Consider the following 17,081-nt stretch of genomic DNA (forward strand, 5'->3'; position numbering starts at 1 on the left):
TTATAAAGGCAAAATCACTTAGTATAAAAACTTGGTGCTTGGCTTTCTGTATTACTTCTGAGCTTGGTGTTAGGTTTTAACATTGGAAGTTTATGGCAGAATTAATTTATTATTAAAGAGAAATCTACACTCTGAAAACAAGTTTTAACTTGTGTCATAGCTAGATGAAATGTCTTTTTTTTTCCCCTTTCTTTTTTCATTTTATTTTTCCTAAAGAACAGAGTCATACAATATGATGAGTTGGAAGGGCCACGTCAGGATCATTGACTCCAGCTCCTGGCCCTACACAGGATATCCCAAGAATCGCATGATGCACCTGAGAACACTGTCCAAATGTTTCTCAGACTTCTCAGGCTTGGTGCTGTGACCACTTCCCTGTACTTGCTATTTGGTAAAACAAAAGAGTAGGAAAAATATTACCAAGTAGTGTCTGTTCTGAATAACAATTTTGTTGGCTTGAATGCATTTGGCTTCTACTGGACAACCAAACCCAAATTAAATAATGGCAGGAGCTGTGCAGTGTGTCATGTGTTATTTAGTGCTGGTGCCATAGCCTCGTGAATGCTACTCAGATTTAGAAGCTGGGAGATGTTCTCCCAGTGAAGGGCAAGTTCATTCCAATGGTCAGGACAAACATCCTTGCTAAGATTCACCTTGTCCTTGACAAGGGCCCCTTTAGGAGCACCTGAATTCCTTATTGCCCAGTAAATTTTCCTTGCTACTTTCTTTGAAAAAGTAAAAGATTTTAACCCATGACAAATGAGGAAGAGCCCAACTTTTGTGTGTATCTTGATGGTATCTGTAAGAATATGTATGTGAACACAAATGACCCACAACTCCTCCTGCATTAAAAGTTTAATGTACACCTAAATAATGTGGAATCAGAAATAAACATGTATGTGTTTGGCTGGGCAGGTCCATCATCTCAAATATGATGAGTTTTGGATTTAGAAATTTGGAGATATGCAAAAAACTTGACTGGATAGTGTCCTGATCAACCTGCTGGCATTGACCCTCCTTTGACAAAGAGGGTTGAGCTACATGACCTCCAGATCATCTTAGCCCTTCTGTGGAAGGGTTAGGTTTTTGGCAGCTCTCAACTTGCCAGAGAAAGAGACAGGAAAAGTGGAAGTTAAGCTAATGCTTCCCAGTGAGACACAAGTTCAGTACAGCCTATAGGAAGCACTACTAAAAACAACTAGAAGTGTCTGTGACAGATTCAGTCCTATCAGTTAGTTTGTGGACTCCTGTGTAATTCATTTGCATGGGCTCCACTGGAAAACACTGTGTATGTCAGGCAATATTCTAACATTGGAAAATTTTTGGTTGCTACTGGTTTAAGAGAGTGATATGCACTTTCAAGTTCTAGCTAAATCAGAACTACATTTGACATTATTTTATTTTTGAATAATTATTTGATATTAAGAATGTCTTTAAAGCATACTCAGAATGACTCCTGTATCTAGACATGATTGAGTTGGCGATGGAGGATTTCAGAAAAAGATCCATTAATTTATGATCTTTGCAACTGGATTAGGAGGGAGGGGGTTTCATGTCCTTGTAGAGATCACTTTATTTTCTCAGTGTCAGTTTCTTGCTCTTTGAAGGTGGCCTTCCTCCAACTCTCCATAGAAGTATTCTGGTAACATGGGCATGCTAAGAGCTGCAATATGATTAGTAATGCTAACTACTGAAAAAGAACAAGCCAGGTTTTCAAGGGATCTAGTTTTATGAAGTTTTGTAACAATATTATTGGCAAAAGTAAGCCTAAACCCCTGAGTGTTAGAGTAAAATAGTTTATTTTTAAATATTTTTTAAAAGGACACTCAATTTTTAGCGCACTAGTTATTTCAGAAAGTTTGTGAACAAGGTAGGAGGAATGTTTTAGAATAAAATATACTTTAAAGTAATTTAAAGAATCTAGTTGTGTTTTTAACATTATACAGCTTATTTTTTGATTTCCAACTCCATTACTGCAATGTAGATAAGTTTAATGTTAATAAATAGAATAGTGTGTTCAAAGTAAGTTGTGGAGGCTGTCACTGGTAATTGCAGCTTAGTGAGACGTATGTTGTTTGACAGATTTGGGGGAATAAGAGAACATACAGGAGGAGCTGTGCCTGTTCTGGTTTGGGTTGTGGGATTTTTTGCCAGGCCAGAGATTGAAAGCATGATAATGGCCATGGGTTTATCACAATTCTTGCTGTGTTTTCTTAGCATTGTTTAAGAGCAACAATCTTCAGTCTTTTAATGGGTTCACTTGACAAACATGCTTGATATTCTGAAATAGCTGTAAAAGTTTGCATGTGAACTGTGTAGGATGAACTGAATTAATAGAAGATTCTGCACTAATCTGTTTTTCTAAGAGTCAAAACATGTTCAATTCTCTTTTACCCAATAATTTTGTAATAATAATTTACTTAAAGCTGACAAATTACATTCATATTACTGGAGTTGATAATTAACACTATTGACAGGTACAAAAACAGTGTACAAATGCTTAATGTATATAGTAGAAGACTTCGCTGTGTTCCTATTACAGCTTTCCTACATCTGGTTTGTATCATTCACAGTAGAAGTGGCAGGTGTTGGGGTCATTTATATGAACATTTATGCTATTTACCTAAAGGCAGAATTGAAGGACTTGTTTGACTTTATTTAATTTTCAAATTCCTCTACTGAGTGTAGAAGGAAGCTTTACCTGCTGCAATTTAAGGAAATCTAGCAGTGATGTGGTGTGCTGAATGAAGCACATTTCCCTGAAGCAAAGAAGCATGTTTTAAGCTGACAGTTTACTACCATGCTTGTTCGGCTTCCTGGATGCGATTGTATCCATATGAATTTATGTACCCTAATTTGAAAATGTTTTGAATACTCTAGACAGTAAGATCAAAGAGCTTTCCAAAAAGAGCAAGAAACTAAAAGGTCATAATTCTTTTTTTAACCACTGTGTCCCAGTTAGAACCTCACACAGGTAAACGAAAGCAGAAAAATTGGGTAGCTTAGAGCAATTGGAAAAGGAGAATTCATATGTAGAGATGGCAATGTAATAAAATACCAGGTGTAAAAGCAGACCTAGGAGGATTCCAGGGAGTGTACATCTTGCCACATTCCTTAGAGAGAAGAGAATATATTCAGAGAGGAGTGGTAAAACAAGAGGAGCTTGTTTCATTCTTCCCATCCTCACCTTAAGGACTGATTCCTGTTTACTTGTGTTGTAAGAATTAACCTTTTCCCTGTGTAAGCTAATTTTGCAGAGCTTTGAAAGCTTAATTGACTTTGCTGCATTAGTAGTAGGTCACTTCTGCACTTCATTGTTCTGGGAAGTGTGAAGCATGACAGTCAGATGCCTCAGAGAGAGTTGCAGGGTGGCAAACTGCTGAGAGCCTCTGGGAGCAGATGTTGAACCCCAGGCCCAAAACCTGAAGTTCTTTACAATTTGGAACCTTACAATAAAGTGCTTTTGTTAAGTGGTTATTTTTTCCTTATCTATTCTCAGGGTTGCTCTTGTGGAAAATATTCCTGAAGGGATCAACTATTCAGACAGTGCACCATCCCATTTGTCTCTTTTCCAAGGCTGGATGAATTTGCTTAATATGGCTGAAAAGTCTGTTGACATAGTATCTTCCCAGTGGGACCTCAATCACAGTCATCCATCAGCATGCCAGGTATGTTCTAGTCTAACGAAAGAGTGGGACCTTAACAGTCTGTTCTTATTGTCAAACTGTTTTACAGAACTAAAACCCTTCCCTGTAGCAGAACTATTTATCTGAGGAGTCTAAAAAATGGGGATTTTCCTGCCAATACAAAAGTTTCTGAGAGCAGTGGTGTGCTTGGACTACGTAACATTCAACATATAGCACTTCCACCTTAGGAAAGAAAGTCATTGTGTAACCTTAAGAAACATGTCAAATTGTTTATATATTAGCACGTCCACCTATTTGGGAATATTTATAAATCTATGCAATTATTTTCTATTTGGTGCTACTGAGGAAATAAAAAGGCAAGTGTGTGGATTAATTCTCCAGCCAAATAGATGGATAGAATTACACTTACAAATAACAATATTGTATCAGATGATTCATAGCTTTTCAAAATTAATCCTTGGAGGGAGTGGTGTTCAAGATTTCTGCAATTAAGAGCAGCATGAAAAATCATAAATCATAGTGAATAAGGCAGACATGCATTACAGTGATGCTGTGCCAACAAACACTTCATTCTTGAGAGCAATCTTCTTATAAATATGGTCAGGAAAAATTTCCATTTAGCATCACTTGTGAAACTAACACATCAGAGAAGAGATAAGCTGAGAGTATCTCCTCTTTTCCACTAGACAGATTGTTTGCTGAAAGGAGCCACTCAGCTGACATGAAATGGGGCTAAAATGACAGCCAGGTAACTGTAAGGAATCAGCTCCATTATACCATGGCATAAACTCTTGACTTTCCTTTCTAGCTGTGTTGATGCTGTGCAGTAAAAAATGTCTTTCAGTAGATGATAGGCAAATCTTGGTACTCTAACCAACTATATTCTGCTTCTTTTGAAATAGACTGTAGCTTAGTTGAGGCTGCATTAATTTTTCTTCAGAATAAGTTTCCTACATGTCCATTTAAAATACTGAAAAATATAAGGTGTGCAGATGAATAGAAAATGTAATGCAAACCCTTCATTTTAGAATGCTTCTAAATATTGGAATATGGTTGGTGAATAAATTTATGGAATATCAAAATACTGACATTTTTCACAATGTAATTATGCAGCTAAGCTTTATTTAAATTTATTGCCTAAGCAGCTTCAAACCCATGTAGTGTCATTCAAGCAGATGAATTCATGGAGATAGTGCCTTGGATGTTTCTAGGATGTGCATGAATTCATATTGCATGAATCTTTCAAAAATATTTTGTCTGAAAAAAAATTCCGCATGTCATTTGCTTCAAAGCTGACAGAGCCTAACAAATCCCAAACAGAGGACAAAAAATAGTAAAATTGAATTTGGGATTCCTGTAGTTAAGCATCAAATCCATTTCCACATTCACATTGCAAAGTAAAAACTGTAAGATACTATTCAGCAGGGAAAGGAAGAAGAGGCATCTAAGAAGTGGATTTGGTCTTTTGTCCTCAAATGCACAGCTAAAGATGAAAAAATGAAACATTTTTCATAATATTCTAGTCTAGCTATGTTTTTTTTGCCTGCTAGTAGTTGTACAAAAATTAGTAGCTTTTCTGTTTAATGGAAATTAATATTCCAATCATATTCTCATTTGTACAGCAGTGTGGGCTGAACAGCTGATAGATCTTTCTGTCAACCTTGTCCATTCATGCTAAAACACAGTATTGTTATTGGCCAATCTGATTACTAAAAAATTGCCAAGAGGCAGTGTTTCTTAGCAAATTCCTGCCTCAGAGAATGTACACAAAGCTCATGCTGTTAAAGGGAAGGGAGAACTTGTATTGTTACATCTGCTTTCTCAGCTCGGTGAAGTGAAAGTGCAATTTCAGAGGAGCTTCAATAACTATAATCTAGTAATTGTTTGACGAATAAATCCAATGTCCTCAAGTCTTTACAATTTGAGTTTAGGGAAATTTGACCAATATAGCAGAAACATTATGAAAGGTAAGGGGCTGAGATGCAAAATTCACAAGTAATACAGTACTTAGTGAATCAGCTTAGTTGTTCCTTGAATGATTCTTGTTTTTTAGAAACTAAGGACATAACCATTTTCCATTTGGACTTACATCCTGATCTATAATTAGCAATTTCCATTTTATGAATATTCAAGTCGCATTGGAGAGCAAGGTTCTCCAGAAGAGCACTTGAGCAGACATGGGTTTTTAAAGGAGAAAAGCAGAGTTGGCTAGATTTCTTTTTCTCAATTAGTTACTACTATTAGTTACTACATTCTCTCCCTACATCTGTGTAGTCACATACAGACATGCATGCATACATGTACATGCACATATGAACAATATACATGTCGAAAAAGAATGTAGCAGGAAATTCTGCAGCTTTCTATACACACATACGTATATATGCCAAATATACATGTCATCTGTATGAATACATATTGTCTATCTTGTCCAAATATATATTGAACATACATAGATATGTATACATTTGAATATATAAAATTGCAGATCTTCCTGCTGTATTTTTCTTTATTTTTGTTTGTGGGTATGTTACCTACTGTCCTTGACTCATGCTTGTCTGTATTTTGTTGTTATAAATCTAAATAAACATTCATTGCCAACTGAGCTGTCCAGGTCACAACAGCCACACTCAGTCATCTGAGATGATGAGTTTTCCGAAATTGGATTCTCTAAAGACAGATCATTCTCACACGATGAGATGGTTTTTCTGTGCTTCAACAGATAAAGCAGTCAATTAAACTAATATTTGCTTGGCAAAATAGTGAGTTCTCTCTACACTGCTCTTCTCTTTCAGAAAAAATCCATGTATTTTGGTGAGTTTGTATTGCATTGGTGTGTTTTCAAGATAGCAGGGTAGTTGTCATGTAGAAGCAATGAGGTTTTTGTAGAATGTGAGTATGTGACTCTTCCTGTGGCAATCTGATGTTTAAAGATATTAGAGGAAAATGGAAACTTGCTTTTAAGTATGGATTTTGATTAATTTGCAGTGAAAAGAGAGAGGTGAATACAAGATCATGCCAGTTTATAATTTTCACAGTTCATTTCCTCTGGGTCATCTTTTGTTTTGAAACTTTAATTTAGAATGTCCTTTTAGATTTCCAGCAGGTCCCTCACAAAGTTTCTTTTTCACAAATCAGAATCAGTGCTATCATGGCTTATTGGTATTGCTATGTGTATGACATAGTTGTCCCTGGAGAGATATTTAGATAAACATAAGGTGATCAAAGGTAGATTTGCATTTGATTTTTACAAGTATCACGTAAAAAATGATACTTCTGTTTTTATTCACCAACCTACTGTGCATCTCCCAGATGGATTGGTGGGGGAAGTCCCCCATCCATATGATGCTTTGTCTCATGTAAGGCAGCTGTCCAGCTTTGTAATGTATCTCTTACGATACATTACATTATGACTTCTTATGAGAAGTCATGAGTCACTCACACATTCATTGCCCAAGGAGCTTAAGGGATTTGTTTGGTAGAACAAATGTTAGTGCAAGAGCTTAAGTTCCCTTCCTTGAAAATTATTTTAAAATGCAAATAAATAAAAAGATGATATCTCTAAATCTAGCAGCTCTCAGTGGAAATTGGATAGGATCAGCCATAGAGATCTATAAGCTCATCGTGATGTAGTCATCTCTCCTCCTCAGGTGGTGATGTTTCCTTGGTACTGACTGAGGCATAGAAAATAAATTCAATTAAAGGAGTGTTTTTAAAATGAAAGCATATTCCCTTCATTTGCATTAACTGTTTGGTTAGAAGAATTGAGGAAATAATTTAAGTTTTTTTGTTCTGTATTAGATAGCAGCAGTAAAAGTGAGGATTTCTTGATTTATTTTCTCTATTGGTTTCTGCCAGCATGCTATGGCTTTTAGTGATGTTTTAGCAATATACCCAGAGGCTTGATTATGGGAAAACTTGAGAAAAAATAGTGGAATTATATCTAAAAAAACCAGAAGAAAAGTCTATTAAATAACCAGTTTTTTTCTGTGGGATTAAAAAGATAAGCATTTTCTAAACTGTAGGAATCAATGTTACTGAAGAGTACAATAATGCAATTTGAGAGTCCTTCAGTAAATAACAGCATTTTCATGTTTGTATCTCCCCATTTTATTCCTAATGAGGAACCTGTGCTGATAGAGACAAGAGCAGACAAGGGAAATCAGCCAGGTTACAATCAACCTGTCTAGACTCTGCCAATAAATTTCTTTGGGGGAAATTTCAAGACCTTTTGGTAATGACATCTTCGGGGTTTTTTTTTTTAATTCACCAGTATTCTGTGGCAGGTACAGTTGGGACTGATATTTGAGATTTATGATAGTTTAAAGCTACTATGCAGAAGTAAATTTTTTCATGTGATAAATACTTTTTGTATTCTGTTTTGTCATTTTTGATAAGGTTTTTTTCAAACAGTAAAAGGAGTAAAAGAATATTTAATTGGGATAAGCAGATTTCTGGTGGTATTGTTTTTTAAAATGCAGATATTGCTATAAGGTAGCCACAGTTTCATAGCACTTGTCTGCTTCTATTTCTCAGTCCTCACAAGTTGGGTATATAGATATGCTTCTGATCACTGTCACGTAGTCGTGCAGCAGCCTGGTATTGTCTCACAAAGGGAATGTGGTCTGAATGACAGCATAAGGGTTTGTATTCAACAGAAACATTTCAAATGCTCTGACAGCAGTAACAAAACATTTCAGACCTTCTGTCCTATCATTTTTTCCTTTCATGGAACAAACCAGTAAAATTGCAAGTAAATATGTCAGAAAGTGTAGAAACTGGGTTTCAAATTAATATTAATGGGGAAGAAGTCTAGGTTCTTCAGCAGTGTGGGAAGAATTTCTAATAACCCTATTTACTAGAGTATATACTTGCTTTTAAAAGCAAGTTGTGAATTTTTCATGGTTTGGTTTGTCGAGCTTAAGTCCTGGTGAGGGTATGAATGCCTGCTGGGGGATGATGCACTAACAGATGAGACAAAGGGAATTCTTTCTAATTTTGTCGTGGGTGGTGGTTTTTATGTACCTATATAAATGCAAATATTTGTGGTGAGCGTACTCCTAGTTTAAACCATCACTACTTAGAGATGCTTTAAATATTGAATCAATTTGAGGTTTTACCTCAAATTATACATGTAATTGGGGGAAAAAAATACCATAAATGGATAGCTTTTGGTATCCCCAATGGGAAAACAGATGCATTTTCAGAGGAGATGGTTTCATTGGAATGCAGGGCTGCACTCCAAGCAATCTATTAACACATAGGATGGGCTGTTCAACAGGCAGCATGGCTTATAGGAGGCAGCTATGTTGCTTACATCAGGGCATTCTAATATCAAGGAAAACTCAGGAGGTGCTGCCAGGTTCTTTTTTGTCCAAACTACAGTTAATACAGAAAGTCTAGACTTGTTTGTCAAAGCTTTTATAAATCATGTAAATAAAGTCTCCTGCAGGTAGAAGTGGCAATAATATCTGAAAATAACTACCATAGGGAAATACGATTAGGAACCACCCCCTGAAGCAATTAATTTTATCACTTTTAGACATTAACTTTCTAATAATTTCCTTATCAGAGGAGTTAATGTAGTAATTTGTATTGATAATGATAATAATTTTCAATCCAATTTATGAATGCATTTTCTATGTTTATTTTTGTATGCTAGAACTTTCTGCTGTGCTTCTAGACAGAATCAGTTTTTACAGATAACCTAAACAAAAATGGTGTTTATCTGTCTACCTAGTAAATGGAATCAACACAGCAAACCTGAGTAGCTGTTTCTGCTTATACATATATTAGTTAATATGCATAATGCAAACCTTTTAATCCTTGATTTTCTCAACTCACTTTTGCAAAGATGTAGCTCATGAAAACCAAAAGTGCTGGTGTTTCCCAGTCAGGAGACCCATATGAAGCATGTCCAAAGGCTGGCTTACCCAGGAGCCTGTTGCTTTGGGATAGCTGGGGGGATGGGGCAAAGCAAGGATTGGGAATTTAGCAGACAGCCCGGCAGTGATGTCTGTTTCCAGATTTGGTTAGAGTCTAGCAGTGCCAGACTAGCACTTGCATGAGAAACCCTCTTGGAGGGAGCAGGGCACCCAGGCACACTGGTCAGTGCACCTCTGCTCCCACAGAATCATGCTGGAAAACTATCCATCATCCATCTCCTCCACACTCCTATCTCATTAATTCTTACATTCTCTGTAACATTTGCTCTTCTTCTTAAAAATACCCAACACAATCTCTGGTGTAAGAATTACGGATATTTATTTTTTTTTAGCTTGATGAGATATGTGAGGGAAAGCCACTCCTTCACTTACACAGCAGCTCGGGGCTCTTGGGTGTGTGAGTTAAAATCATGGAAAGCATTTCTTATATATGGAACCACCTAGTCACCTTGGGAAGTGCTGAATCTGAGTATAAGAAGCATTTGGAACTTCATGCAAAGAGTGTTTTTGTTTTCCTGTTCTGTTAGCTGTTCTTTAATGCTTTCACTATGGAAGCGTTGTGTTCACTGCTAAGTTCTTGTGAGCCCTGGGATGATCAGGGAGCTATACTATGGATTTGAGTGAGTAAGCAGTCATACTTTACAAAAGTGAAACAAACTGTAGTCCTGTTTGCATTGCAGCCTCTGGCTGATTGGTAATTTTGAGAAAGCTGTATTTTAGGGGGATGGGTATATTTTTTTTGCCACATATATTCAAAACAAGTGAATATTAAAAAATAGGTCTGTACTTTAGCCAGGGGAAGCACTACTTTCTGCGACTGTGTAATGTTTAAAGCCCAGCAAGGCTCAAGCTTTCAGTCTGACTGGGAAATTACTGGACAAATTTCTAGGCTTTCCATTGTCTGCTGCTGATGGGTTTTCAGTGTGTGGGGAGGACTTTTGTCTGAGATTTTGTTGGTCCATGCCGCATCATATTATATTATCCCAAAGTGTTCTTGGTTTGGTCATTTGTTTTTTTTAATGAAAAGATCCTTTTAAAATTCTTGGTTTCTACAGAGAATTATGTAACATGGTTCTGTGAAGAGCTTTGTCTTCTACCTATTCATTTGAAAGTTGATGCAAACCTGTTGCTTTTTTTGTTTTAAGTTTATCCTGAGGCAAACATTGCATTGAATCTAAAGTGAACTGTGTAGGTAGGGTAGGCATTTTGTCAAGTGCATAAATCCAAAGTCTTTCTGTATTGGGCTGTTAATTGAAAGTGGTGTCTGCCGTACTAAGTTAGAATAGCAGCAAGGAAGTGAACTCTGGCTGTAATTGTAGTAACAACACAGGAGCGATACACTTGAGAGTTTATTCTTTACATGGTCTAGCTGGATGTTACTAAACTTTTTTATTTAATTTAAAATATTTAACCTAAAATTTAAACATTTACAATGCAATCAGAAGTTTTAATTCTTGTTTGTTTCTTGGATATGGAAAAACATAATGATTTAAATTTTTTTCATATGAAACAAATATCTTCATTTCTGTTTTGACATGTATCCAGCTCAGTATGAATTTCCTTTTTGTATTCTGTGTTAGAAATAGGGTTTAAATAGTAACATTTTACAGCAGGTTAAAAAGTAAAGGCACATAAAATACCTATAGATTATTGTTTTCCTTCTTGGTATAATTCATCTAAAGATGAGCATGCAACTACTTGGGAATGAGTTGTACTATGGTTAGAACCACTTGCAAAAATATCACTCAATACAGAAAAAAAATGTAATAAACTGTTTTCCTGGAGCTTTTAATACTAAGTCAACAGACTGATTATTTAGAAGAAAGTTAATGTCAAAATGTGCTTCTGCAGCATAAAACCCCTGGACGCTTCATTTTCTGCCTGACACCTGTCACCTTGTCAGTACTGCACAGTCTGGGAAAAGCAAGATACCTTATTGGCCTTTGGAACAGTATTTCTCCAAGAAAATGAGTTTGAGTTGCAAACCTTTAGGGTAGGTTTAATAATATCTAGGAACATAGTTACTTGGATGTTGTTTATAGTGTTTTTATTTTAACATGCTTTTTAAATTTGTTGATATGCACAATGTTGATCAATTCTGTATCTAAAAGCTTCTGCTTTCCTTTAACGTTCTTCCCAGGGTCAGCGTCTTTTTGAAAAATTGCTTGAACTGGCGTCCCGAAATATTGAGATAAAACTAGTGAGCGATAAACTGCCTGTGGAATCAAAGGTATTAAACGACTTGAAAACAAAGGGTAAGACCAAGGTCTTTGTGTTGTTATGCCATTACTACTGTGTGAGGTTGCTATTATTTAAAATGCACACTCAAATGGTACATAAAATGCACACTACTGGCATTACACTATAACTATAATCCTTCAGCTTTCTCAGATTCATAGATGTCAGAAATCTGAAGCTGTTACTGTAGCTGATGTTTGCAGTTACCAAACCTATAGAAAGCAGTACATTAGATAGGTGTTTAAATTCCCTGTAGCCATTTTAATAGAAGGCAACATAAACTGAGAGTCTGGGCTAATACCGCGGGACAAGATACTTTTCCTCTTTTGAACAATGGCAAAGTAAATTAATAGAACAATGTGTATGGTACTGATGATTCTGAAGCACTGGAAAATATACCATTTATAGTGGTCAGATTTAACCAGCTGACAAGGTTTTCTGTGCTGTGTGTATTTCTTTGGTCTCTTGTTTCCTAATCATTATTCTGAGGCTCAAAAATCCCTATATAAAGAGGAATTACACATTGGCACTACATGAATGAACTTGTTTTATGTAAAACCACATTGTCTTGGTTTGAAAAGACAGGTGTCTGCTAAGGAAGGCAGAAACCACCCTTGAAATGGGAGAATGTAAACCACCCCACCCCTCTCCAAATTATTATAATCTTGAAATCAAGGGGCTCTCAGGCAAAGATATGGGAATAGGAATAACAGTACTTTATTAGGAAAATTAAAATAAAAATGTAGTAGTACAAAAAAGAAAACCAACAAAAACCAACCCACTGCCAGAGTCAGGGTACAACCTGACACCCTGTTGGTCGGGGTGTTGGTAGCAGCCCAATTAAATGGTGGCTGCAGTCCTGAGGTGACAGATGTGGTTCTGTTGAAGTAATGATCCCATAGAAGGGTGTAGCTCTCCTCTGAATGTCTGGTGGTGTAGATGGGTCCAGTCTCTCTCTTTTGGGAATTCAGCAGAGAAAGGCTGCTGTGGTGTTCCCAGTCTCCAAAGATACACAGGTTTAGATGCTTGGCTCCTCCCGCTGTGTGGAGCATCTCCCAGTGGGATGATGTAATTTTATCAGTCATGCAGTGAGACTCGATGGCCCATTAACACGGTTATGAGGGATGGGTCATGAAAGAGATAAAGAAAATTGTCCCACCAGGTTTTAACAGATAGAATACATAGTTTTGGTTACATTTGGTTACATTGCAACCCAAGACATGTGGAAAAATAGTAAAGAGAATTTAAGAATTGCTGAAAGAAATTAGTCTCTCTTAGGAGTTCTTGAAATCTCATTCACATTTCTCCTCTTAGTTATCTATATCTGATAAAAGCATGATTTTAAGTGTAAGATACACTTTTCAAAGATCAAAAGGAACGTATGTGTTTTGATGGTAATCATTTTTGACAATGATACATGTATGGATCACAAAGGAAACTAAAAAATTTGGTTAGGCAAAGGAGTTGCTATGTGTCGTAGCACCCTAACATAGCATGACTGCTCATGGTAAAGAATAAAGGGCACCCTCTTCCCACAAAAATCAATCTCTATTTGTTTAAATTCCTTGTAATCTACTCACTGCACAAATAGAAGAATATTACTAATGGAAGTCCTTATCCCTGAGGGAGACTGGCTTTTAATCAAGATTGACATGTTATTTAAATTTAATAAACTTAAATTTAATTAAAAAATTAATAACTATAGATCCGCATCATTTCATGACACTACCTATTCCAAGGATTTGATGATTTCTGCTACATAACCAAAAGAGTTATTGATCCTTTGATAACCAATAAGAATATATCAAATAGTCATATATATATATGTGGAGTGTTTTTCTGATGTGCTCAAAAAGAAATAGGTATTTTAACATCAATGTCAGTGAAATTATATTTAAAAAAGTTGTATCTTTTCCCTGTGATTCTAATACCCCAAATTCCTATGAGTCAGATAATAGGACAGGTAGGCCTGTATATTCATATCAATGTACTGGCAACAGGTATTTTAAGTATCATTTATTAAAAATACCCAGTACCAAAAATTATCCTCTTTCAAAAAAAGATTAGGAGAATTTTTTAGCTAGAGGGAGAGAAATGTTTAACACTTCTTTCTATTTATGTAGGAATTAATTTAACCTGCAAGCTTAAAAAACCCCAGAACACAGGCTTTTACAATTTTACTCTCTTCAGTTTCCCTTATGCCTTTTTTAGATTTCTGAGGCAGGAAATCTTACAGTGTTTAAATAAAATGATTGATATATTTGTGCTCTGAGCTGCAAAGGATTGGGGAATGTTGCTAGTAATTCTTGTGAGTTTTGTTATAATCTTTGAACCCTGGAATTGTATGTATTATTGTGTACTATTGGCCTTTCTCAAACTTCAATATTACTATATCAATATATCTAGATTTTCTCACTATGATTATTTTTTTCTCATTCTGTATTTTGGTCGGCTAATTTCTACACTGATATTTTTATTAGAATGTCTTGGTTATGGCAAGGTGATTGCCAGCTCTGTTGCAATTCTTTCAATCCTTTAGGTTTGTTGTTTGGTTTTTATTTCCATGGAAGCTAAATAAATCTTTCTTTGGTTTTGCATTCCTGAAAACAAATAAATTAGTCTTAAATTCAGTCAGATTTAGTTGTCTTAATTTTATGTTGAAATGAGTAGACCTTGAATGAGAAGTTTTTGGTATATCCTTTTTGTGTCAAATAGAAGCTAACTGGGAGGCTAGCTTAAAAAAAAAAAAAACAAACAGATACCTTAATTAATTAATCTTTGCTCTGGTATCCTGGAAAAGCTATCAACTAAAATTATTGATTTTTTTGCTTGTGAGCAGCTGGCCACCTGCATCCTCAGAAATCAGTCAGAACTGATCATTGGAAGGAAGCTGTGCATTATCACTTGGACTTATATCCATGAAGACAACTAATTTTTTTTTCCTGCAACCGGTCAGATTTATCTTTAAAATATGCCATGCACTCTTTGTAACAGATACATTCCTCTCTTGGTGAAGAAAGCAGTAAGCAAATCAGTAGCTCAGCCAAGTTGTGAAGCATCTCAGGATGGAAAATTTGTCTGAGCAGACCCAAGTCCCCACCTGTGGTGTCGGTCTGAACGCGGCAGCAGAGTCCAAGCACTACTCTTGGGTCCCTCACCTGATAAACTACTCTGATTGATTCTGAGCAGCAAACGTGCTTGGCACCCGAGCCATGGGCAGTAGTATGGACAGAAAGCACACAGACAGTGGGACTCTGGGAATTCCATGCCTTTCTGAGTCAGCCTTCATCTTGCTGGGTGGGCATAGATTTGGCTCCTTGCAAGGCAGATTGTATGCATGAATCAGACTGTCTCCAGTCTGTTCTACTGAATATGAGAGAGAATTTCTGTTGCATGAAGAGGGTAGATGAGTCTCGCCTTTCTTTTCAGCAGACTGGGTGATCAGAATCCCGGTGTTGTGCCCTCATGTGGTGCAGACTGGTTCTGGGGCCAGGACAAAGGATAATCTGGCTGTTGGCCACAGATGTACTTGTTAATATACTGCTCAGGGACCTTAAGGGAATCTTCAGGTAGCATGCCCTGTCTGCTTTAAGTAGCCTCGATAAAGTGGAATCAGTTTAAACACGTGGGATTGCTTGAAGACCAGTACTTGGTCATCCATATGTTTTCATGCAGTGTTTTGGCTTTTTTGTACAAAGAACCATGGTAGGCTCCTGCACTGCTGCATCTCAACACTGGTGTTGAGATTATTTTTGCCAGATTATTCCAGCACATCTTTCCTTTTTCTAGACAGGCTTGCATTGAGTCCCCTTGCCTCTTCTCCCCATTTCTGAAGAACTGCAGAAAGCAGTTTTTATATATCTTTTCAGACACAACAGTGCATCCTACCTAGAGTCCTCTCCACACGTCCTTCCTCTGCAGCAGCTGTCCCTACCAATTAATAGAGAAGGTTGAAATCTGACTTTAAATGTGGGCTGGTGGGGTAAGATTAAAAAAACAAAACAAAACAGAACACATAACTTATGCGGACGGGAGAGCAGAACTGAACTGATATGGAGTAAAATAAAATTAGTGATTCACAGTTGCAATGCTAGTGCAGATATCTGAGCTAGCTCTGAACCTGCAGGTTTGTCATCACTCCAGTAACTTTTTTTTGCCCTGTCTATGCTATCCTGACTTAGTTGAAGTAGCTGTAAAGCAGGGGAGCTTGTTTATGGGAGTCCAGTGGCTGCAGTGTGAAATATGGATGAAATTATTGTGTTAACAGATACCACACTGTGTCAGCTGCGGTGACAGGATTCTCTCACTGCTGAGATAATGTACATTTGCCAATAGTTGCTGGACTGAGTCTTTTTTAGTTGCAAAACTAAGTATTCAAAATAAGGAAATACTAATCCATAGTGTATATATCCTATATTTATATCTATAGATAGATAGATATCCTATATTTACAATAGACTTTAATTACATTATCAGATTCTGTATTTTGCACAGAATGCCTGGCTGGTACTTGTTGTAATCTTACCATATTAATCAGAGGGTTTTCCTTTATATTGAATGAGAATACATCAAACATTTAATGCTTAAGGCAGTTGATGTTCATTCAGGGGATATTATTTCTACTGGTAAGGGCTAGAATCTTTATTTATCTTCATATTTAATGTATGTCTCTAGGCTTTCTTCATCGCACATCTGCCAGATCCTCCACTGAATGCAGAATGATTAATTTCCTCATAGACTTTTCTGTGCTGTTTCTCGCTGTGGTATCTGAGTGCTCTGCATATACAGTATTAATGAATTTCTTTTTACAACATCCCTGTTACGTGAGGTTTCTTGCTGTTTCTGTCTCTTGGGGATAACTGCTGATTATTAATGGCAACACAGGCACCAGAAGCCAGATCCAAGCATTTGTTTTCTATAGTCGCAATTAAAATTTTAAAAAGTGTATTAGTAATTAAAAAAAAAAAAACCACATGTAAGCTCTCCCAGCTCACATTGTCCAAATTATTTCTAAACAGTCTATAAACTATGATGATATTTTTATAGGACATATGTCTATCCATACTATGCATATCTGTTTATGACTCTCTTGTGAAAGGTAGGTCTGTCTTCAGACAAAATTTGGCTCATTGTGTAAACAAACATGTTCTTTATCCTCTTTGTACTGTGACAGTAGCTTATTAATGCTTGTTTTCATGGTTATTATTTTAGCCTTTCCTCAGCTGTGGCTCAGTCTACTAGACTGAAACAT

At 36.5% G+C, this 17,081-nt stretch overlaps 1 protein-coding gene across 16 annotated transcripts in view; it reads left to right on the plus strand.

The window, feature by feature from the left end:
* PLD5 (phospholipase D family member 5) overlaps positions 1-17,081 on the plus strand; it is a 204,316-nt gene that overhangs the window by 138,868 nt on the left and 48,367 nt on the right. For all 16 annotated transcript variants that reach the window (XM_023924443.2, XM_086878252.1, XM_086878246.1 and 13 more), the window contains 2 exons: positions 3,500-3,668; positions 11,733-11,847. In XM_023924443.2, coding sequence (XP_023780211.1) covers positions 3,500-3,668; positions 11,733-11,847 — 284 coding nt within the window. The remainder of the gene's footprint in view (positions 1-3,499; positions 3,669-11,732; positions 11,848-17,081) is intronic.

This window comes from Cyanistes caeruleus, chromosome 2 (genome assembly GCF_971803275.1).
Source record: "Cyanistes caeruleus chromosome 2, bCyaCae1.hap1.1, whole genome shotgun sequence".
Lineage (NCBI taxonomy): Eukaryota > Metazoa > Chordata > Aves > Passeriformes > Paridae > Cyanistes > Cyanistes caeruleus.